Genomic DNA, 23,622 nt, shown 5'->3' on the forward strand with positions numbered 1-23,622 from the left:
TGGAACAGTTCTGGAGATATTATTTCATTACTTGCTCTTTTTCCATATTATTTGTGAGATTTACACAAATCATTTCCTGTAGTTATAATTCCTTTAGTTCTTATTGATCTATATTCCATGACAGTTAGAGTGATACACCTCAGTTTATTTATCCATTCTGATACTGACACACATTTGGGTTGTTTGTACTTATTTATTTATTGGCATATAAGAATGGGCTTGGATGGATTTTGTTTTGTTTTGTTTTCTGTGAATGTCCTTAACTCCTATCTGTGTGAACCTGTCCAAGTGGTTTTCTCGTGTACTCCTTTTTACAAGGAGGGGAGTGGCTGTACCACAGAGATATGTGCATCCTCAAATCGATGGGGTGACCTCAAGCCATTCTCTAAAGTGGTTCCTATTTGTTCTCTTACTGTTTGGTGGGAAAAGAAGGAGAAGGAGGAAGAGTAACAGTATCTGGTGCTGTTTTAATTGGCAATTCCTGTGGGAAACAACCCCAACCAGGGAGGATGAGCATCGCTCTGTGTGTGTGTGTGCACACACGCACGATGTTTAGAATTTTTCTTTTCATAAAATGCCTATTTGAGTGTATGCCTGTGAGCTGTCTGCATTTCTATGGCAGTTTTCCAGGAGGTCCTGGTGGAGACAGTGTGTGTAGATATTATCTCCTACCCTATGGATCGTTTTCTCACTTTCTTTGTGTTGCTTTTTGATGGACAAGACATTCTGTCCTTTTTTTTTTTTTCATGATCTAAATTTTGGGTTTTTTTTCTTTTATGTGAAGTGCTTTCCCTGTCTTGGTAAAGAAAATCTAACCTTTATTTACTGCAAAATCATAAGGATATTTGCTGTATTATTCTCTGTAGTACTTCTGCAGGGTTTCACAATTTGATACTCCATCGCCCTGTAATTAATCTTTCCCTACAGCATTAAGTACAGGTTTTCCTCACATAAATATCCAGTCTTCCCTATATCTTTTATTTTATTCAATTCAACATATATACTTATATCATTAAAAACTCCACTACATTCCTTTAAGTCGTGTGATTCTTCTTGTTACATGAAGAAAAACATACTAAGTTTTTCATTGAGATTGCAGTTAATCTTTAAACTAATTTGGGGAAACTGATAACTTTACAACATTTATTCTTTCAATCCATATGTATAAATATCCATTTATTTAGACCTTTTTTATGGTCTGCTAATAAACTTTCGGAGTATTTCCTCTGAGGCTTTTTGCACATCTTTTGTTGTGATTATTACTACATGTGCTTTATATTTTTTTGTTACTATTATAAATGCTATCTCACTTTAAATATTTCCTTTCTACATATATCTTGCTGGTTTCAGAAATGCAGTTCATTTTTGTATGCAGATTTTTCTAAATCACAAGTACCTGGCTGAAATTATTAATTTGATAGTCAACTGAGTTTTCCAATTTTATATATACAAAAATATCATCCAAAAATTATGAGAAATTTTTTTTATTTCTTTTTGTTTCCTGCTTTACCATATAGACTTTGATCATAAATATAATGCTGAATATTAGGGGTTAATAAGACATTTTAATACAAACCTCCAAGGGAAAACTTTTGTACTTTGCATGACATCTGCTATGATGTTTGGGGGTTATCTCTACTAGGTTTAGGGGATCTCTTGTCTCTAGTTAGCCAAAAAATTACTACTTGCATAGATGCTAGAATTTGTTAATGCCTTTTCTGTATTATGACAACAATATAATTTTTATACTTTAAAATATTATTGCCCTGAATTACATTAATTGATGGAGGTGCTGGGGATTAATTTCAGGGATACTCTGTCATTGAATCACCTAAATGTTAAATGTTCACCAGTGTAGGGGCTGGGGATTTAGCTCAGCGGCATAAGTGCCTGCCTCGCAAGTAGGCAGTTGTGAGTTCGATTCCCGGTAACGATAAAAAGGAAAAAAGACCAAAAAAAAAAAAAAAATGTTAACCAGTGTATTCACAACAGTGCAGTAGTAGCTCTAGGATGGCTAAAAATAGTTCGTGAGCGACAAACACAAAAAACTTCAATCTTTTTGTGTATGTGCAGCATAGCTGTACATAAAGTATATAAATATACCTGTAGCTTATCTAGCATTAAAGTTTCAAGAGTTGCTAAACTGGATTTCATAAAAATTAAAACCTTCAAGCACAAGGTTCTGAGTCCAATCCCCGGTACAAAAAAAAAAAAAAAAACAAACAAACAAACAAAAAAAAAACATTAAGATCTTCTGCTTTGCAAAAGATCCTCCTAAAAGAATGAAGAGACAAGTCACTAAAGTAAAATATTTGCAAGCTGCATAGTCAACTAGTGCCTAATACCTAGAATATATAAAGACTCTCAAAATTGACAGTAGACAATTAAATTAAAAATAGGTAAAAGACACAAGGCATGGTGGCACATCCCTGCAATCTTGGCACACAGGAGGCTGAGGCAAGGGAATAGCTGCAAGTTCAAGGTCGCCCGCACTACATAGCAAGACCTCGTCAACTTTTTCCCTTAAACAGGCGAAAGACATAGACATGTATCTCAGCAAGGAGGATATGGAGATAGCAAATCAGCACATGAAGATATGTTCAGTATCATTAACCATTAGGGCAATGCAATTTAAAATAATCTATCACTACTTATCTGTAAAGTAAAAATAGTGGTGACATCAAATGGTATTAAGGATGCAAAGAAATTGGATCACTCGTGCATTACTAGTAGAAATCTACAGTGGTACAACCACTTGGGAAAACAGTTTGGCCATTACTTATAAAATACACATGCAATTACCCAGATGGCCCGGCAGTTGCACTCAAACCATTTATCCCGCAGAAGGGGAGACCTATGCTCATACGAAAACCCCAAACACAAATGCTCATAGCAGTTTTGTTTATAAAAGTGCAGGATGGAAAGTAATGGATGCTCTTTGATGGATAGAAGTCCTTTGATGATGGGCAAATGGCTAACAACTGGTGATCCTTCCTAGAGAATTCTGCTCAGCAATAAATAAGTGTGACCTACTAATATTTGCAGTGACTTAGATGAATCTCAAAGAGATTTTGCTCATAATGAAAGCTTACCCTAAACTGTTACTGACTATATGGTTCCATTTACATAGCATTCTTCTTTTTGGTATCAGGGATCGAATTTAGGACCTATAGCTCAGCTGTCTCCCCATCCTTATGTACGTTCTTAAAATGACAAAACTATGAAAATGAGAAATGAAGCCAATGCAGGAGGGAAATTGCCATGGCTATACAAGGGCAACGTGGGAATCTTTCCAGTGATGATGCTCTTTGTTCTGTATTTTGACCATGGTAGTGCATGCATGAATCTCTGCATACTGTTCACATGGACGTGTGTGTGCACACTAGAACTAAATATGCACACACACACGTCCATGTGAACTGGGGCAATCTGAATAAGACGGATTGATTATGTTAATGTCCCTTCCTAGTTATTTATTTATTTTTTAAATCGGTACTGGGGATCGAACTCACCACTGCCTGCTTAAAAGGCAGGTGCTTATGCCGCTGAGCTAAATCCCCAGCTCTCCCTTCCTAGTTATAATAATTATTTTTGCATTAATAATTTTGAGACTATTAAATATATGCAAGTTTAGAATTATTTTTTGTCATTTTGTGGTAAAGTCTGTAGTTGTTAATACAACTATATCAGTTTTATTTTCATTTATTTTGTTTTAGTGTGCCTTTCTCATCCCTCCATCGCTGACGGTTCTTTATAGTTTAGATATGTTATGCACAACATACTGAATTTCATCTTATTCAGCCTGACTTTCCCTTTTAACCAGACCGGTTAGTTCATTTATGTTTATTATTAAATAATGATGCAGTTTTATTTGTATCCTCTTACGTTTTTCTCGTCTTTCTTTCCTACTTTTAGATTGTCATCTTTGTCGGTCTGTCTTTACTTGCCCTCATTCTGTGAAGCTGTTTTCCGTGGGAGACAGTTCTAACTTGATAGCTGTTTTCTGTCCACAGAGTGAAGTCTCCCTGGCTTTTCTCTCTGTTGAGGAGCTGGAAGTCAGTCTACTCATCCTTTTGATAGTAAACTGTATTTTTTCTTTAGTGGCTGTTAAGATTTCTCCTTGGTTTTATGTAATTTTGGTATCTACAGTGTATTTCTTTTTAGTTATTCTGCTTGACGTGCATTGGGAATTTCTAATCTGACAAGTCATATCTTCACAAATTCTAAGAAATTCTCAGCCAGCGTTTTAAAAAGCTGGTGGCATTTTCTCTTCTTTTTAGGAACTCAGATGTAAACAAGACCTTCTTATTATGTCTTCTGTTTGTTTTTACCTGTTTTCACTTTTTGTCTCTGTTGTCCTTTCAGTTTTGTATTTATGATTTTTTCCTTTTCCAGAAATTTACTTTGTCCTTTTTCAGTTCTACCTGTTCATTTCTCATATTGTCAGTTTCTTCTTTCCTGCAATAAGAAATATTTTGTGTTGAATGGTTTTAGAGTCTGAATTCTTTGCAGGTCTGATTGTGTCAGCTCTTCTCAGTGCCGTGCTTGTTCTTGTTGATTGTCATTTGGCTTACGTATCTTGTGATTTTATTATTATCATTGTTGTTGTTATTGTTATAGTTGTTGTTGTTGTTACTGAACACACATCAATACAGTTTGCCTAAGGGCTGGTTTGAAGGTATCTTTCTCCAGAAAGTAATATCCGCCAGTATCGGAGGCCATGACTAACCTGAAAATACTTCAACTAGAATCTTGGGCTGGAGGTTTTTCGGATGGCACAAATGTACATGCAAACCCTTATGTTACACAGTATATCAGGTGGCACATCATTTCCTTCAACCCTGTACCCAAACCGAAGGCATACATCGCTTTGCTATTGCTCTTCAGGGTGGGGGTTATTCCTAATTTACCCATTCAGGGTAAATTGGAATCCTCATTTGTGTATCAGAGTTACGTTAGCTTTCTCATCCTGCGTTGGCCTTAGAGTTTCTTTTTCTTTGTGTTCATGATACAAGGCTTAAATACCCAGTTTCTGTGGTTGGCTCACAGTGCTCAGGGTATGAAAGTCAGGTTGTATGCTTTGCTTATGTTTCTGGATTTCATTCTTGTTTTCATTTTGTTTTTTCAATTTTTTTTTTCTGGATGGAGAGAGGAAGGACAAGTGGCAATATGTATATAGACCAATTCCCAGAGGGGGATGTAATTGTAATGTGTCAAAAACATAGGTCATGGGCTGGGGATTTAGCTCAGCGGCATAAGCGCCTGCCTTGCAAGCAGGCAGTCGTGAGTTCGATCCCTGGTAGTGATAAAACAAAACAAAACAAAAAAAACATAGGTGAGTGAAAATTTTATTTTTCTTCTTTTTTAGTGTTTCACTTTTATCTGTGTTTATGCGAAGGTTGTATAGCTGCCTGTTTAGTTTTAACAATCTATATTTTAACACAGACTATTATAGATTGATTTTTAGTACTTCTGACTAACATAACCAACAAATATTGATTGAGTGCTTGTCATACAGCAGGCAGTATCTTAGGAATGAGGGAGGGAGAAGTGAACAAACCAGGTGAGAATCCCTGTCTCTAAGGAGCTTCAATCTGGTATAGAAGATACAGACATGTAGGTATCAGATAGTGATGCTAAAAAAAGGTAGAGATGGGGAATAACTCAGGAATCATTTACAAATGGATAACGGTTTTTTAAAATTTATTTTTCCAAATCCATTTTACTTCAAGGAGAAAAAGAAAAAACAAGAAGAAAAAAAAGCTAAAACAAAATTTCAAAACATGTTAATTGGGGCAACAGTGCATTGCCTTTCCTAAATCATTCATCCAGAGCACAAGACATATGCATTCAACTGTCCGAATACCGGCACAAATCTTTCTCTTCAGTGAACTCAAAGAAATCAGTAGTATGACTACTTTTTAATATAAATACATACATATACACATTGTTTTTCTGTGCGTCTCACACTAATGAGACAATACAATGTTTATACATGTGTGTCTTATTTATTTCACTGAGTATAGTTTCAAGTTGTATCCATCTACCTATAAAAGTCTCCAATCTTTTTTATCCATTCCTCAGTCAAAAGGCATTTAGGTGGTTTGCAAGATCTGGCTATTGCAAATTCTGCTGCTATAAATATGGGTGCACATACATCGCTGTGGTGTGATGTTTTAGTTCTTTTGTGAAGATACTCAGAAGAGGAATAGCTGGGTTGAATGGGACCTCTAGTTCTAGTTTTTGGGGGAATCTCTACACTGATTTCCACAGTGGCTGCACCAATCTGCATTCCCACCAATAGTGGAGAAAGATTCCTTTCTCCCCACAGCCCCTCCAGCATGTCTTATTGCTTGATTTCTTGATAACAGCCACTCTTTCTGAGGTGGGGTGGAATCTCAGTTTTGTCTTAATTTGCACCACTTGAATGATCAGTGAGGTTGAACATTTTTCCACATATTTATTTGTTGTTTGTATTTCTTCATCTGAGAAGTGTGTATTCATCTCAGATGTCCACTTTTAGATTGGGTCTTTAAATCTGGGAGGACTGATTTTTTTTTTTTTTTAGCTCTTTATATGTTCTCAGTAGTAATCCTTTGTCTGAGATACAGCTGGAAAACATTTTTTCCTACATTGTGGGTTGTCTTTTTACTGTACTGGTGGTTTCTCTTGCTGTGCAAAAGCTTTTCAATAGGGTGAGATCTCAGGTGTTGATTCTTTGTGATAGTTCTTGTGCAATTGGGGTTTTGTTCATAAATCTTTGCCTACACCAATGTCTTCAAGAGCTTTATTACTCTATCTTCCAGCAGAGTTAATGTTTCTATTTTTTCTATTGTTTTCTATTTTTTTCTATTGTTTTTGCCTGTTTTCTATTGTTTTCTATTTTTTTCTATTGTTTTCTATTTTCTAATGTTTCTATTATTTCTAATGTTTACTATTAAGATCTTTGATCCATTCTGATTTTAACAGTATATGGTGAAAGAGATGAGTCTGGTTTTAATCTTTGGCATGTGTAGAGCCAATTTTTCTAGCACCATTTATTAAAAGAGGGTATCATTCTTCCAATGAATGTTGCTTGGCACCTTTGTCAAAGATAAGGTGGTTTAGTGTGTCTGGAGTTGTTTCTGCATCTTCTAATCTGTTCCATTGATCTTTGGGTCTGTTTATTTGCCAGTACCATACTGTTTTTATCAGAGTAGCTTTATAGTATAATTTCAATCAGGGATTGTGATGCTACTGTCTTGTCTTTGTTGCCCAGGACTGCCTTTGCTATTCAAGGTCTCTTCTGGTTCCAGATGAATTTTAGGATTGTTTTCTCTAATTCTGTGAGACATGCTATTGGAATTTTGATTGGTATTGCATTGAATCTGTATAACAGTTTTGGAAGTATGGCCATTTTCACTATATTGGTTTTTCCTACCTAAGAGCATAGGATAGCTCTCTCTTTTCTATTATCCTCTTCAATTTCCTTTTTCAGAGTAGTTTTTCAATGTGGAGGTCTTTTATATCCTTTGTTAGATTGATTCCTAGGTATTTCATTTGGAGGGATGCTATTATAAAAGGTATTGTTTCCCTGATTTCTCTCTCAGTGAGTTTGTTATTTATGTATAGGAAAGCTATTGATTTTTGAGTGTTGATTTTTGTAACCAGCTACATTATCGAATTGACTTATTAAATCTAGTAGTACTTTGGTGGGGTTTTGGCGTCTTCTAAGTAGAATATCATCTGCAAATAATGGTAGTTTAGTATCTTTAATTTCTATCTTTATTTCTTTCTCTTGTCTAATTACTCCAGCTAAAGTTTCCAGGACTAGGTTGAATTAAGAGTGGAGACAGTGGTCCGGTGTGGTGGTGCACACCTGTAACCCCAGCACTCCGGAAGCTGAGGCAGGAGGATTGTTGAGAGCTCAAGAGCAGTCTGGGCTACAAAGTAAGCTCAAGTCCAGCCTGAGCTGCAGAGTGAAACCCTGTCACAAAAAAGACAAAGAAAAAAAAAAAGCGGAGACAGTGGACATCCTTATCGTGTTCCTGATTTTAGAGAGAAAGCTTTCAATTTTTGTCCATTTAGTATGAGGTTGGCTGTGGCTTTGTCATAGATGGCTTTATATCAGATTAAGATAAAGACCATCTATTTCAATTTTCTATAATGTTTTTATCATGAATGGGTGCTAGACTTTGTCAAAAGTTTTTCTATATCTATTGAGATGATATGATCCTTGGCTCTGTTAATATGGTATATTAAATTTGAGATGTATATTAAGTTTTAAATTTATGGATTTATGAACATTAAACCATCCCTGCATCCATGGGATGAGCCCCACTTAATCATGGTGTACAATCTTCTTGATGATTTGTTGCAGTCTGTTTTCCAGTATCTTATTGAGCATTTTTGCATCAATGTTCATTAGGATAATTGGCCTCTAATTCTCTTTCTTAGTTGAGTCCTTCTTTGATTTCGGTATCAGGGTAATGCTTGCTTCCAGGAATGAATTTGGGAGTATTGCTTCCCTTTAAATTTCATTAAAGAGTTTGAGAAGTAGAGGTATTAGGTCTTCTCTGAATTTCTTGTAGAATTCAGCAATGAATCCGTCAGGGCCTAGGCTTTTTTTGTTGTTGTTGTTTTTGATAGGTTTTTTAGTTACATCTTCTATTTCATTGATTGACATTGGGTTGTTTAGGATTTTTTATGTCTTGATTCAGCTTGGGCAATTCATATGCATCTAGGAATCTGTCCATTTCTTCCGTTTTCCATCATATTAGAATAAAACTGTTCAAAGTAGGAATAGATGATTTTCTGGATTTCTGCAAGGTCTGTTTGTGATTTCACCCTTTTCATTCCTAACTGCATGGATTTGAGTTTTTTCTGATAAGGTTGGCTAAGAGTATGTCAGTTTTATTTAATCTTTCAAAAAACCAAGTGTTCAATTCATTGGTTCCATATATATATATATATATATATATATATATATATATATGTATTAGTCTCCAGTATGTTAATTTCTGCTCTGATCTTTATAATTTCCTCCCTTGTATGAGCTTTTGGCTTAGCCTGCTCAACTTTTTCTAGAAGTTTGCGGTTCAACATTAAGTTGTTTATATGTGCTTTCTCTGTCTTCTTGATAGGGGATTTACTGTTATAAATTTCCCTCTTTTTTTGGTACCAGGAATCGAACTCATGACTTCGCACTGGCCAGGCAAGCACTTGTGCCACTGAGCTAAATCCCCAGCCCTTAACTTTCCTCTTAAGCCTGCTTTCATTGTGTCCCACAAGTTCTGGTATGTTGTATTGTCATTATCATTCAAATGTAAAAACTGTCTCATTTCTTCTTTAATTTCATCTGTGACCCATTGGTTGTTCAGAAGAGTGCTATTTGATTTCCACGTGTTTATAAAGTTCTTGTTTCCTTTGGCATGGATTTCCAATTTCATTGCACTGTGGTCTGATAGTATGCATGGAATAATTTTAGTTCCTTTATGTTTACTTGAACATGTTCTGTGAGCCAGTGTATGGTCTGTTTTGGAGAATGTCCCATGTGCAGCTGAAAAGAATGTGTATTCTTATGTTGTGGAGTGGAACACTCTATAGACATCTACTAAGTCCATTTGTTCAGAAGTTTGATTTAGTTCTGATATTTCATTATTGACTTTTTGTATAGTTGATCTGTCTTTTTGTGATGGAGTATTGAGATCTCCCAATAAGAATAGTATTAGGGCTTATTTGATTTTTCATGTCTATTAGTAGGGTACAATGGTATTTGTTGCATATATGTTTATAATTGTTATCTCTTCCTCTTGGATTGTTCCGTTTACAAGAATGTAGTGACTTTATCTCTCTAAATCAGTCTTGGCTTGAAATCACATTGTCTGCAAATAGAATAGCTACCCCTGCTTTTTTCTGAGTTCCTGTCGCATGGAATATTGTTTTCCATCCTTTGACTTTCAGTCTATGAATTTCTTTTTGAATTAAATGTGTTTCTTGTATGCAGCATATTGTTAGATCTTGCTTCTTGATCCATTCTGCCAGTTTGTGTCTTTTGATTGGTGAATATTAACATTGATGGTTATAACTAATATGTATTGACTTATCATTGTCATATTATTTTCCTGTTGTTGGCTCCCCCCACCCTTAATTATTTACCTTCCTTAGTGGATTTCTTCTGTCGGGGTTCGTGGAGCTATATTGTCTCTTTCTAGAAAATGTTCTTCAAAACATTTTAGAGTGCTGGTTTGGTAGTCATGAATTTCCTCAGATGTTCTTTACCATGGAAGTATCTTATTTCTCCATCAATTTTGAGAGATAGTTTTGTGCGGTACCCCAGTCTGGATTGAAAGTTGTTTTCCTTTAGAACTTGGAGTACTTCACTCTAAGCTCTGCTTGACTTCAGAATTTGTGCTGAGAAACAGCTGTTATTCTGATAGGCTTTCCTTTATAGGTGATTTGTTTCTTGTTTGGGAGGGGTTGTTTGTTTGTTTTGTTTTGTTTTTCCTCTAACAGCTTTTAGAATTCTATTCTTGTGTTGAATTTCTGGAGTCTTAACTATAATGTGCCTGGCTACAGATTTTTTTGATCATTGCTAATTGGAGTTCTATATGCCTCATTTATCTGTTTATCAAATTCTTTTTCTCTACCAGGAAGATTTTTTGTCATGATGTCTGCAAACAGTTTTTAATGTTATTTGTGGTATCTCCTGTTTGTTCATTGACTTCAGTTAACCTTAAATTATTCTTCTTTGTCTCATCTAGCAGCTGCTGGATTGATTTCTCATAGTCCCTTGCTAGCTTTGAAAAATCCTTCTTTCCTGATTGCTAACTGCAAGCCTGTCTTCAATATCTGAGATCCTGTCTTCACATTAGCCATCTGCTTCAAACACTTTCAATGGAGTTTTTATTCTCCTGGACACCTGCTTTATGAATTTCTTTCCTATGCTGATCTCCCATAATTTTCTTAAGCTCATCTATTTTTTTTTTCTGTATCTGCTCTAACATCACTAAGCATGGTGTATATTTTAGTAATCACTATAGCTATCTTAGAGATTATTTATGATTTCATTTTTTTCCAGGGCCTCATTCAATTGCTTTGTTGTAACTACTTCAGAGAGACCTGGTGGGGCATTTTGGATTGTCCCATTTCATTTCCCCTGGATGTGCCCTTGGTGAGCTGGATGTCTGGAGTTCATTTTGCTTAGGTGTCTTCTCATTTTATTTTCTCTTGGTTTAATTCCTGGTATGATGCTTGTAAGTTGCCTATGGTGGGTGGCCTTGTTGGTAGTATTTAGAATCTTTAAGTGATGATTACTTTTCTGAGATATCTTCCAGATGTAGCTGGTTTTTGGGTTTTGAGTCTGTTAGAAGATCTTACCTCTTCAGTTTGTTGGAGATGAGAAGTTGTTGATTGTTTGGCACTGTGCCACCGTATTTTCTGTAATCCATAGTTAGTCTTAGTCATGGAATACTGGGACCAACAGGTGTTTAGAATATTATGTCAGTTTTGACTATAGCGGTACCAATAACATCAAACACAGCCTAGAAAATGACAAACTGAGCTAGCCTTAATTTGCAGCTTTTAACCGTATGAACTAGATTTGTGATTATATAAGAAAATGTAAAACAAACCAGATAATTATATGCAATATGTAAGTCTAAAATGTGTCAATTTTGCCCTTGAGAGTTAAAATTTAACATGGATTAAGGAGAAAATAGAAAAGTAGAAGAGAAATTAGAAGTAAGGTTGGAGGACAAAGAAGGATGATGCTAACTTGGGGAAACGGGTGCAGAAGACTGAAGGAAAAGAGAGATGGAAGAGATAAAAGGAAAAACAGAGTAAAACCATTCCCACAAAGAGGTTAGGAACCACTTTCACACTCATAGATAAACAATGAAGGAGAGAGGCTGAGGCAGGACGATTGTTGTGAGTTCAAGACCAGCCTGGGCTACAAAGGTGAACTCAAGGCCAGCCTGATCTGGAGAGTGCAACCCTGTTTCCAAAAAAAAAAAAAAAAAAAAAAAAAAGGAAAAAAAGGTAGACGACAGACAGAAAGAAAGAAAGAAAGCAAAGAAATAATCCACTTCCAGGATTCTCTCTGGTTTCACTGTGGAGACACTTCTGAATCTTGCCAATAGATCCCAGCAAGTCAGCAGTTGCTGTTACGGTGGAGTAGTGGATAATCTCAGCAGGCCTGCCCTGAGACCAGACTCACTGGGCTCGCAATTTCTGTGGGCCTGAGTCCCGCAGGGATCTGTGAGGTGGAGCTGGCAGCAGTGCTAGGTTCTGAACTCAACTGACCCATCTCCAAAATGCCTGGCTAGTCACTCTGCCCCGCGGGAGGACTAAGTCCTCTGCACTCACTGCCGGCCAGTGCAGCCCCTCGGATCTGCTGCTTCCCTCCACGCTGTGTCTCTCTGCAGAGGTCACTAGCCATCACCATGACCGTGTGTCCCCAGGTTCAAACAGTTACACGCAGTGAGTTCCATCCCAGGGTGAAGGTGCCACTGGCTACTGGCTTCTTTGTTGAAGTTTTTCTTTTCACTCTCTCTGTGGGCTTCAGTGTGCACTTCAGATTCTCCCTGGGTCCAGGGGACCCACTTCCTGCCTTCTTGTCTTCCTAACAATGCTGTACTCCAGGGTCTGGACGGTGATTCTCAGAGAGGCTGTTTTCTCTGCTGCTTACCGCTCTGCCATCTTCCCGGAAGTCCCTGGACTAACACTTTCAAAGAAAAGCTATGAGCAGGCTGGGGATTTAGCTCAGTGGCATAAGCGCCTGCCTTGCAAGCAGGTAGTCGTGAGTTCAATCCCTGGTACTGATAAAAACGAAAAAGACAAAAAAAAGCTATTGAGTCCGCCAAAGAAAAGACATGAATGTTTTATAAATGGCTAACAAAAGTAAGAACTGTATTGTGAATATCACCATTTATTCTATCTTTCCTGTTAAATCTCAACTTTCTTTCTTCAAAGATCTAACATGTAGAATATGTATGAATATATATTAGAATACATAAAGGATTTTTAAAAATTAGACCCATCAAATATAAAGAATCATTTAAAAAATGGCCATCTGAAATGAATAGATATGTCTCAGATAAAGAAATGCAAATGATCAATAATACATGCAAAAATGTTCAGCATCCAAAGCGTTATTCTAGATTAGAATGGGCACTGTTGATTGGTGGCCAGAATTAGTCAGTGTGGCTAAAATTGACACATAGGTCACACTTCCATCACAGTAAACATGTATAGTGATAACAACAAGACCTGTAACATTTTGCCTAATAATGAAAAATGTTGACTTTCAATATTATAAATGAATAGTTAAGGAATAATATAGAATCTAGATCATGTGACAAAATATCAGTACTTGTACAATTCAGATTCTGACTCCTACAATATAAATTGCCCAAAGAAATTTGGATAATAATAAGATCCCAGGAGTTTTAAAGTTGTCGTTATCCATAGTTCAAGTGGAGAGAAGAGAATTGTGACAAGTCAGATGGAATAACTGGATTAAACATCAATTCCTTTTTAGAAGGGCTGTCTTAAAGACAACCTCATTAAAGTGACCTTGATGAGTATTAAAGAAATCACATGTGAAATTCCTTAAATAAAAATTTAATTATAAAAAAAAGTTCGGCATTACTGGTCATTCAAGAAATGCATATTAAGGTGATTTAGCTGAGTGGGAGGTAAGTGCCTGCCTGGCAAGCGTGAGGTCATGAGTTTGATCCCCAGTACCAAAAAAACAAAACAAAACAAAAAAGAAATACAAATTAAAACAACACTAAGAGTCCATCTCATTCCAGAAAGAATGGCTGTCATCAAGAAATAAACAACAACAGCAGGTACTGAGGTGGGGGGAAAAAGGAACTCTTCTGCATTGGAGTATAAAATGACATAATCTCTATGGAAATCACTATGGAGACTTCTCAAGAAACTAAGAGTAGGGCTGGGGATTTAGCTCAGCAACGTAAACTCCTACTTGGCAAATGTGAGGTCGTGAATTCGATCCCTGGTACCAAAAAGAACAAAAAACAAAAACAAACAAACTAACTAAAAATAGAAATGCTGTTTGACCCAGCTAGTCCTCTTGAAGGTATCTTCCCAAAAGAGCTAAGACATCATACCACAGTCATAGACATACCCGCATTTATAGCAGTGCAGCTGAAAATAGTCAAATCTTGGCAAGCACCTATGTGTTCATCAATAGATGAGTGGACAAAAAATATATTTATACACAATGGAGTGCTACTCTGCCACAGCAAGGGTAAACTTGAGTCCTTTATATTAAAATTTCTACTTTTAGTTTCTTAAGAAATCTTCATACTAGTTTCTCTTTCTTTCTTCCTTCCTTTCTTTTTTTTTTTTTTTTTTTTTTTTGGTACCAGGAATCGAACTCACTGCCTCACACTTGCCAGGCAGGTGCTATGCCACTGAGCTGTATCCATAATGATTTCTGTAGAGAGTGTGTCCGTTTACAGTTCCACCAACAATGAAGAAGGGTTTCTTTCCTCACACATGCTCACCTTGATCACAGAATGTTAAGCGAAGTAACTCAGACATCCAAGCTTAAATATTGTCTGGTTTGTCTTATATTAAAAACTCACTCTCTCTCTCTCTCTCTCTCTGTCTCTCTCTCTATCTATACACACACACACACACACACACACACACACACACACACAATAAAAGATAGATAATAGGAAGGTATTATAATCCAGCACAGACAGTGTATCTAAAAGTGTACCTTGTGCGGGGTGGGGTGGCACATGCCTATAATCCCAGCACTTGGGAGGCTGAGGCAAGAGGATCACAGGGAGTTTTAGGCCAGCCTGGGCTACGTAGTGAGTTCAAGGCCAGCCTGACCAACATAGTGAGAGAAAGCCTGTCTAAAACAAAGTATACCTTGAGAGTCTTACATGTTTTATGTGTTCTTTGACCCATTAGTCTGGTCTTTAAGCTGTATATATAATTAACTGTATAAGATCTTATAAAATGAATGAGTCTGATGGTGGAAAACTAAAAGAGAAGTAAAGAAAAGGGGAAGAGAAGGGAATTAAAATGGTTATGTACATGTACCCATTCCCTATAGTGAACATAATCATTATATGCTACAAACACGCAGTGTATAATGAAAGTAAAAAAAAAAAAATCTTGATAACAAAGATTCTCAGTTTTCTGTACTTCTTTACCTAAGTACAGTTTTGGATCTTTAGCCAGGAAAACTGACTGTGACCGTGACAAGTTTCTTACCCCATTTTCCCTCTATAAAGTAAGACTACTGCCTGTTTCTCTGAATTGATGGGTAAAACAAAGTAACTTTTGTAATAGTGTTTGACCTTTGAATGGGTATTCAATATAGGGTAGTTTGTTTTTTATTACTTCCCCGTCCATACTCTTCAGCACTTGACCTTAAATGATGATTTTTACACACCACGGTGGCAAAATCCTTAACCCTTAGTTAAGCAACTAAGAACCCTTAGTTAAGCAACTAAGAACAAAAGAAGAGTATTAGAAATTCTGGCATAGGGCTGGGGATGTAGCTCAGCAGCATAAGCACCTGCCTTGCAAGCAGGCAGTCGTGAGTTCGATCCCCAGTACCAATAAAAAAAAAAAAAAAAAAAAAGAAATTCTGGCATACAAAGAAAAGAAAAAACACTTTCTGAAGTGGTTGTAAAAGATAAAGCCAAGGCCTGTGCATTTTCTCCCTAAGGATATTTTTCATCGTGTTGCATGGAGGCCAGCAACCCCAGCAAAACTCCCATTTGTGTATGGAACGTTTTGCAGAGTCTTCAATTCTTGTCAAACTCAACCAAGCAGAGGCGCATCACATGCAGTACCTACAGAGTCATGTGCCTGCCAAACTGGGTCTAATTCCACAGTGTCAGTTGGTGAATTTTCTTGGATTATCAGTGTGCCATTAAAAGCGAAGGAAATAGAAGGGCCAAGGTGCATTTGCAAGATGCATGTAGTTTGGGTTTGGATTAAGCTGAAATGCTAAATTCAGACATCAAATTAGGCCCTAAAGAAAATCCTGTTCCCTTAACAAGATTTCGTTTTACTTGAGGGTCCTGAGATGTCCCTGTGGGGTCTCCATCAGTTTCCCGTGTTTGTATCACAAGCCATTGTTTCTGTATTTCGTTGCTTTTCTATGGCTGTTGCAATTATATAAGATCTGAGTGACATCAAAGTAAGACAAGAACTAAGGATAAACAAAAGACAGTATTTACATTACAGTCTCTTGGATTTCTCTCTGCCCCCAGCGCTCACATTGACCATGCCCTGCTGGACGTGCCCCTCCTTTGGCTCCCTGAGGAGATGCCCTCTGACCTCGGAGAGCAGCTGGACCACCCATTCTGAGGACACCAGCAGTCCTAGCATTGGCCCTTCATACACAGATCTGCAGCTCACCAACGCAGAGGAGCAGACAAGCGGCAGGGCTTCGGGGGCTGACTCAACTGGTAAGCTAAACTCAGGGCCAGCGCCCTTTGCAAAGCACTTGTAAAATTTCCAGATCCTCCTCAATCCCCGTTGTCAGCTTTTTTTGTGGAATGAGTTCAGGTGTAGTTACCCAGTCAAAAAACAAGCATGCAGAGTGGTTTGAAATTGCACTGGGGAAGATGCAGCACACTAGCTGATTGGTTGACTGATTATTCATACTGGGAAACCATTTGACGGTATTCCTTAATGTGTTACTTTCTGACTGTTTGGTACGCGTACCATTCCCTGCCAATTTATTTTCTCCTTGAGTTACTGAATTGTGTGTAATATGCACAGAGCTGGATCTTTCCTCATCCCTCCCACTCGTTTTGCCTCTTCAGCAGGAGGGAGGTGGATTTAAGCAGAGGGAAAGTAAATGTTATGTGTAGCAGAGTGAGAATCAGGATCCAGCCACTGGGTCCAGACTATATATCATTTTGCAGTTCAAGGCTTATTGAGATGTTCCTTGACTGAGTTTCATGCTGGCCTGTGGTGTCCCACTGTGTGCTCTGTTAAACTTTCCAGTAGTCATGGGCTGCAATGCTGTCTTTTCCAGTAAGCACTGTGTTGGGGGAGACTTGGGTGTCACTGGGAAGAAGTATGTCCTTGGTTCTTTGATTCTTCAGCCCAACTTTTCCTCTGAAAATGACAGTGTTAATGCTGGTTTCACTGTGGATGAAATTATCCTGTGTGTCTACATTTAATCTTTTACTCAAAAATATTGTGTAGAATTTGTCTCTAGATCATTTTTCCTGTTTGGATAGCATTCGCCCTCATGCTTTATGCTACTGGATTCTAGTATGAGTACAGATAGGATTTGGTTTGGTGTTTGATAATATTGCAGGGTATCTTTGTTTGTTTGTTTTTAAAGACAAACCAGGGGTCTCACTGCATGATTCAGGCTGCCCTTGGTCACATCAAACTCAGGGCAGTCTTCCTGCCTTAGCCTCCTGCGTGCTGGGATGACAGCTGTGTTCCACCACACCTCGGTTCACAAACCATAGTTCTTGTTTGTTTGTTTTAATAGCATTTTGTTTCACAAACACTCCTTCAGTTTCATTAGTATCTGTGAGATGCTGGCTGGGATGATATATGCCCCCAACCCCCTTCCACATGGGGATCAGCAGGCATGGGATGGCACCCACAGCTGCTGAGGCTTTTAGGAAGAGAGGCTTACTCACCCCCTCACCCCTTCTTACCCTCATTTCCAGGCCTTGCTGGAGGCATGTGGTCTTTGTGCTGGTTGGGAGTGACCTGACGTCAGGGTTAGACCGCTCACATTCGAATCCAAGTTCTGCCGTATGCTAACTGTGTGACATTAGGCAGATCCTTACTTGTTTGTTTTGTTTCTTGGTGCTGGGGATCACTGAGCAACGTCCCTAGCTACATCCCCACTCCAAGGTCCTTTGTATTTTAAACTGCACTGGGGAGTGGACTCAGCCTTCACATTGTACACATTCTCTAGCCGTTTTTGTTTTTTATTTTCAGACAGGGTCTCAGTCACTAAGATGCGCAGTCTCAGTCCAAACTTTTGCTCCTCCTGCCTTAGCCTCTCAGAGTCTTGAGATTACTGATATGCACCACCACGCCCAGCTGACCCTACTATCTGGATGTCTCAGTTTCCTCATCTGACAAATGGGGGTAATAGCATGTATCTCACTAAGTTATCATCAGCTCCAAGTGAGTTGACTTATGTAGAACAATTTCACATGTTGCCTGACACAGAGCAAGTGACATCAGGGACTCATTTCTTCCCTTTCCTGCTTCAGGGTTCTTACTGATTAGGGGAGATAGAAATTGGGTCCTCACTCAAGGAAAAGTGAGACTGTTAATTTAGTGGCCTCCAGACTTCCTAACTAGGTGAAAGTGGTTTTAATTCTCGCAGGTTATAATGAAAATCAGAGTCCTACTCCAAATGAGACATAATCATTGTTATTTTGTTTTGTGCTTTGCACTGCCGGGGAGAGAGCCAAGGGCCTTGCACATGCAGGAGTTACATCCCTGGCCTCTGAGATGGATGTTATTCATCTATCTCCAAAGTTTCTCATTGTCTTTGGTGTCTCCCTTTTCTAAAGGCATTCTAACAATGTCATATTTCATACCACCAAGACCTCCTTCCCCGTTGTTTGGTCAGGATTCTGGCAGAAAGCACATGATGCCCTGGAAGGCTTTCCTTGGACAGAGTTTACCAGAAGGACTGGTAAGAAGGAGCAAAGCTCGAGTCACAGAAGAGCTGAGGTGCTCCCCAACCAGACTGCGAGGACAGGGGCTGGGCGGACGCTCCATGAAGAGAGGGGTTATGGTGCCCTGGGCCTGGGCCATTTCCCTCGGCCCACCACCCAGTGGCGGGCTGCAGCCTCCATGCAGGAGCTCTGCAGGGACCTGAGAGCCCCCCAGGACAGCCTGCTTCCCAGCCTCACTGTGCAGCGGAAGACTGTGATCAGCCCACACTTTCTTCCCATGTTCTCACCAAGGGGGTTGTTAGAGGAGGAAGGCAAAAAAATCCACTCACCTTGGTTGGATTCCAGGGTTTGTGGCAGAGTGTTTGCACCGGGGTTCAACTCTCCAGAGTAAATGGCAGCAAAGTTAGGAATAAGCAAGATTCCAAATAACACTTGCTTTTTTCTTGTCCCTCCGTCTCCACGGGAGCCTCCTTTGCCCAGGCAAGACTCTTACTGTCTTCACAGGCAGAGTGGCTGGGTAGTGTCGCTGACTTTATATGAGTTCATAAACCGTAAGAGAATTTAGGGAGCAAAAACCTGTCTCTGTCTTTGAAGTCCATTCTGCCTAAGAAAGTAGAACACGCGTCAGTGACAGCAATAGCACCAGGGCTGCTGGGTGGTGGCCTTCAGTTTTGGTTTTCTTTTGCATACCAAACAGAGTATAGATTTAAGTGTAGGATTCAATGCACGGATATATGCAAAGTGAGGAATGTCCAGAGGGATGAGGTGTGCGCGAACCATGGAACAGATGCGTAACAGTTAACTGAAAGGATCCTCAGATGAATGGTGTGAGAGGTAGGCAGAAGAATCAGCTGTGTCTCAGACTTTTTGACCTGAGTCCAGTAGCTCTTTTTTTTTTTTTTTTTTTTGTCTTTTTTGTTTTTACCGGTACCGGGGATTGAACTCACGACTGCCTGCTTTCAAGGCAGGCACTTATGACGCTGAGCTAAATCCCCAGCCCCCAGTAGTTCTTAAAGTGTCCCCTGTAGCAGCCTAAGAAAATGAGTCAGTTTACGAACGTCTTCAAGGAGTCCTGCAACTATATGTACCGTGTGTTTCTCTTATGTAGCTATAAATAAATAGTAAATAAATAGTTTTTCCACTAACCTATATGTCTACTTGGGCAGGACTCAGTAAGTTGGCAAATTTTATTTGAAAGTATACACCTTCAGTAAAACGTTGGAAAATCAGAGAACCCAGAAATATTTTGATGAACTTGCTTGGATTAATTACCTTTATAAAGTTAGCTCTGCTTTGTCTCGTTTTCTGTTAAGGTTCTTCACTGACCTTTTAAATTTTCTTTAAAAAAAAATTCTAGGTCCAGAAAGTAAAAATGATTAAGATGTGAAATGTACATGTACCAATATAAAATAAATGGAATTATGTGTATAAATGTAAGTGTATTCTGTATCACATATAAAAATAAATTAATTTAAGAAGAAAAATATTCTAGGTTTAGAAAACCTAATGCTGCATTTTGCCAAAGCTTTGTGTATCAGTCCTCATGGGCTCACAACAAACTTACGCCCAAAGTTCTCCTTCATTTGCATTTAATTGATCGCAGTGAAATTCTGTCACCAAAGTAGGACGTCCCTAGAAATCTGGTGCTAGATTTTTTTTTTTCCTCAAAAATAAGCATTTATGCGAGGTAAAAAGATTGGATTATAGGAAATTTTTATTATTCTTAAGACACGTCTGTATTCTATTTTTTTAGATCATAAATAAATATGTTTTGCTTAGAAAACAAAAATAAGGGCCAGGGATGTAGCTCAGCAACACAGAACCTCCTGGCAAGCACAAGGTTGTGAGTTCGATCCCCAGTACAAAAAAAAAGTTAATTTTTAAAAATTCTTCCTTCTGGCTTTAAACTTCCAGTATATTTATATTTTTTTCCATACAGTAGTTTCTTGGTCACCAAAGTGAATGAACAACAGAGGTGGGGTTTTTTGTTCAGTTGGTTGCTTTTTGAAACAAGGTCTTACTGTGCAATACCAACTGGTCTTGATCTGACTGTGTAGCCCAGGCTGGCCCCGAACTCACAGTGTTCCTTACCTGCCTCAGTCTCCTGAGTGCTGGGCACCCAGCACAACAGAGTATTTTTAGAAATAAATTACATCTTTTTTCTCTTTTATGAATAAATACAGAGTTGATCTTATTTCTATTCCTGTTTCTTCTTGTGTCTGATAGTTGTGCACTTGAGACTTTAATCTTGCTTTAAAAGCAAGAAAACTCTGATCATCGCTTTCTTTGAAAGTCTCTCTAGAGAAAAGTTTCTTAGAACACAAATGTTTATTGAGTTTACTGGTCACTGAGAATGCAAAAAAAGGAGCTATGTAATATTTTCCCATAAAGAGCTGATTATCTATAAACAGATGCCACTAAAAGGATTTTAATAATTGTTTCTGCTTCTAGGACAGCTGCTGTGTGCCAGGAGTATGCTACATTATACATAATTATTTAACCTTCATTTTTTTTTTTTATTTTGAGACAGGGTCTTGCTAAGTGGCCCAGGATGGCCTTGAATTTGAGACCCACCTCACTCAACCTTCTAGGTAGTTGGCATCACAGGTGTGTCCCACCACGCCCAGCTACAGGCTCTTAAAATGTGTATTACTATCCCATTTTATAGATGCAGAAATAACAACTAAAAACATTACATGACTTGACCAGAGTCACACAGCTGAAAAGGGTAGAGTTGGGATTCAAGCTGAGTCCTCTCCTCAGCTCCCCCTGCCCTGTGCCCTGTGGTGGTGTTGACAGCTGGTGTTTATGGACACAGCAGGCTGTGAGAAGCAGTGGTTAGAGAACGTTTCTCAGACCTGTGCCTCCTCAGCATCTCCCAGGGCTGTTGCTATGGATTGTGTCTGGATGTCCCCCCACAGCCTCATGCCATCACACGTGGGGCTTTTTCAGAGTGGTTCGATCTACAGTATGTGACACTGGGATCAATTCATGGTGCAATGCTAGAATCAGGGGTGCTAGGATTAAGAGTGTCAGTGCTGCCTTCCCTGAGTAGCCTGGATAAAATACAAGGGACAGAAAGAGCTGGCTGTCCCTTGCTTGTTTTGCTACCTCCTGTTGCCGTGAACTGTTTCTCCTCTGCAAAACCACCCTTGCCTTAGAGCCTGGTGCTTGTGGAATGAAACCTCTGCAAAACTGTGAGCTAAATAAACTTTTCCCCTTTAACTTCGGATGTTGGGTATTTTGTCTCAGCAACTAGAAAAGTAACTAAGACAGGTGTATACAAACCTTCCTGTGTGCACAAATTTCACTGAAGACCCTTGCTAGTTTAGGAGCCTCCTCTCGCCGCCACTAAGAAACAAGTCCATTTTGCAGCCCCAGCATGCTGCCTGTTAAATAGAGATTACACGGAGGATATTCGTGTGATAAACTGACTTCCTGATAGTCTTCATTCCCTAACCTGTTTTCCAAAGACCTAGGCTTAAGTGTGCCATTGAAATGTAATTTCATGACTGGAAGAATTATCTTTAAAAGATGATTTTATTATATGGGTGCATGTGAGTATAGAGAGAAGAAAGTCTCTAAGTTTGGATATCTTAGAATCTAACTGTCCTGTATATTATTTGACCAAAACAGCCACGTTTTGCAAGTTCCTTTTAGAATTGCGCATGTACTAATCCTGTTGTGTTTGATTGGTTACCTTCTGTGGTGTTCTTTATGCTGCAGTTCTTATTTTATGGATGAAGATGCCAATGTCCAGAGTCTCACGTTAGTTAAGAAACAAAATTAAACCTGTGCACACACCTATAACCCAGCTACTTGGAAGGCTGAGGCAGGAGGATCACAAGTTCTAGCCCAGCCTGGGCAATTTAAGGAGACCCTGTTTCAAAATAAAATTTTAAAAAGGGCTGGGGAGTAACTCAGTGGTAGAATGTTTGCCTTGCACAAGTAAGGTCCTGGGTTTAACCCTCAGCGCTGCAAAACAAAACAAAGTGCCAAGATTAGGATGCATACCCAGACTCAGATGCAGCTCTGCCACCCTATGGTGGGGCTTCCTACTCGGCCGCCACTCTGGGCCAGTTCCACATGGCCAAATTTCAGGTGCTGTGATTTTTCAATTCTAAGCAAGTAGTCAAAACTAATTCTTTGGAACTACTGAAAATGCAGAAGGCCTGTGGACTTGAATGATTGACATCTTCATTGTCTCCACCTCTAGGGAGGTTAGTGAGGTGAGAATTTGATATAGTAATGAGTTATGGATGTGGGCAACAAACCACAGTGTCTCAGCAGAACCTGTCTCTCTTCACCAGCAGGGTACCACAGCTGCTTCCATAGCACATTACAGTAGGACAGTTATCTCAAAATTAGCATTTGTCTTTTTTTTTTTTTTTTTTTTTGGTGCTAGGGATCAAACCGAAATCCAAACCCAGCTATTGGCACATGCTAGGCAAGTGCTAAAACACTGAATTGCATCCCTATCCCTTTAAATTTTTTTTGTTTTGTTTTGTTTGTTTCTTTTTTGAGATAGGTCTCACTAAGTCACCCAGGTTGGTCTTGAACTTGCAATTTTTATTGCCTTAGCATCCTGAGTAAGGAGGATTCAAAATAGCATCTATCTTTTATTTGTCATTGCCACTTGTGCATGATGGTTTTTATAGGCTCTACTAATGGTTGCATTAATGGTACTACTAACAGTGTATTACTAATGTGTTAATAAAGAAGTATGGGTATTACTATATCAAAAATTTAAGAAATTTTTTTAATGCTTAGTAAATATTTCAATATAGACAGTTTCTATGTCCTTGTTCATCACCCTCCTAAGGAGTCCATTGGTTTTATAGATTGACAAAGACTCTGTGTCACAGAATACAGCTAAGAACCCTGTATTTGTGAGATTCTAATGCCTGTACATGAAGCACAGACTGATTTTATACTCACTGACTCATTCATTCCACAAATGAGGAATAATTTA

The 23,622-nt window shown here is 38.6% G+C and overlaps 1 protein-coding gene and 1 non-coding gene across 6 annotated transcripts in view; both read left to right on the forward strand.

Moving 5' to 3' along the window:
* Positions 1-23,622, forward strand: part of Ston2 (stonin 2) — a 143,510-nt gene that overhangs the window by 44,764 nt on the left and 75,124 nt on the right. For all 5 annotated transcript variants that reach the window (XM_003472461.5, XM_013155285.3, XM_063241163.1 and 2 more), the window contains exon 4: positions 16,251-16,448. In XM_003472461.5, coding sequence (XP_003472509.1) covers positions 16,251-16,448 — 198 coding nt within the window. The remainder of the gene's footprint in view (positions 1-16,250; positions 16,449-23,622) is intronic.
* LOC111757618 (small nucleolar RNA SNORA1) lies at positions 13,127-13,259 on the forward strand. The gene has a single exon (XR_002791920.1). It is a non-coding gene; the product is annotated as a small nucleolar RNA SNORA1 (small nucleolar RNA).

This window comes from Cavia porcellus, unplaced genomic scaffold, assembly GCF_034190915.1.
Source record: "Cavia porcellus strain 051 isolate PalLab524CR breed Dunkin Hartley unplaced genomic scaffold, mCavPor4.1 scaffold_31, whole genome shotgun sequence".
Lineage (NCBI taxonomy): Eukaryota > Metazoa > Chordata > Mammalia > Rodentia > Caviidae > Cavia > Cavia porcellus.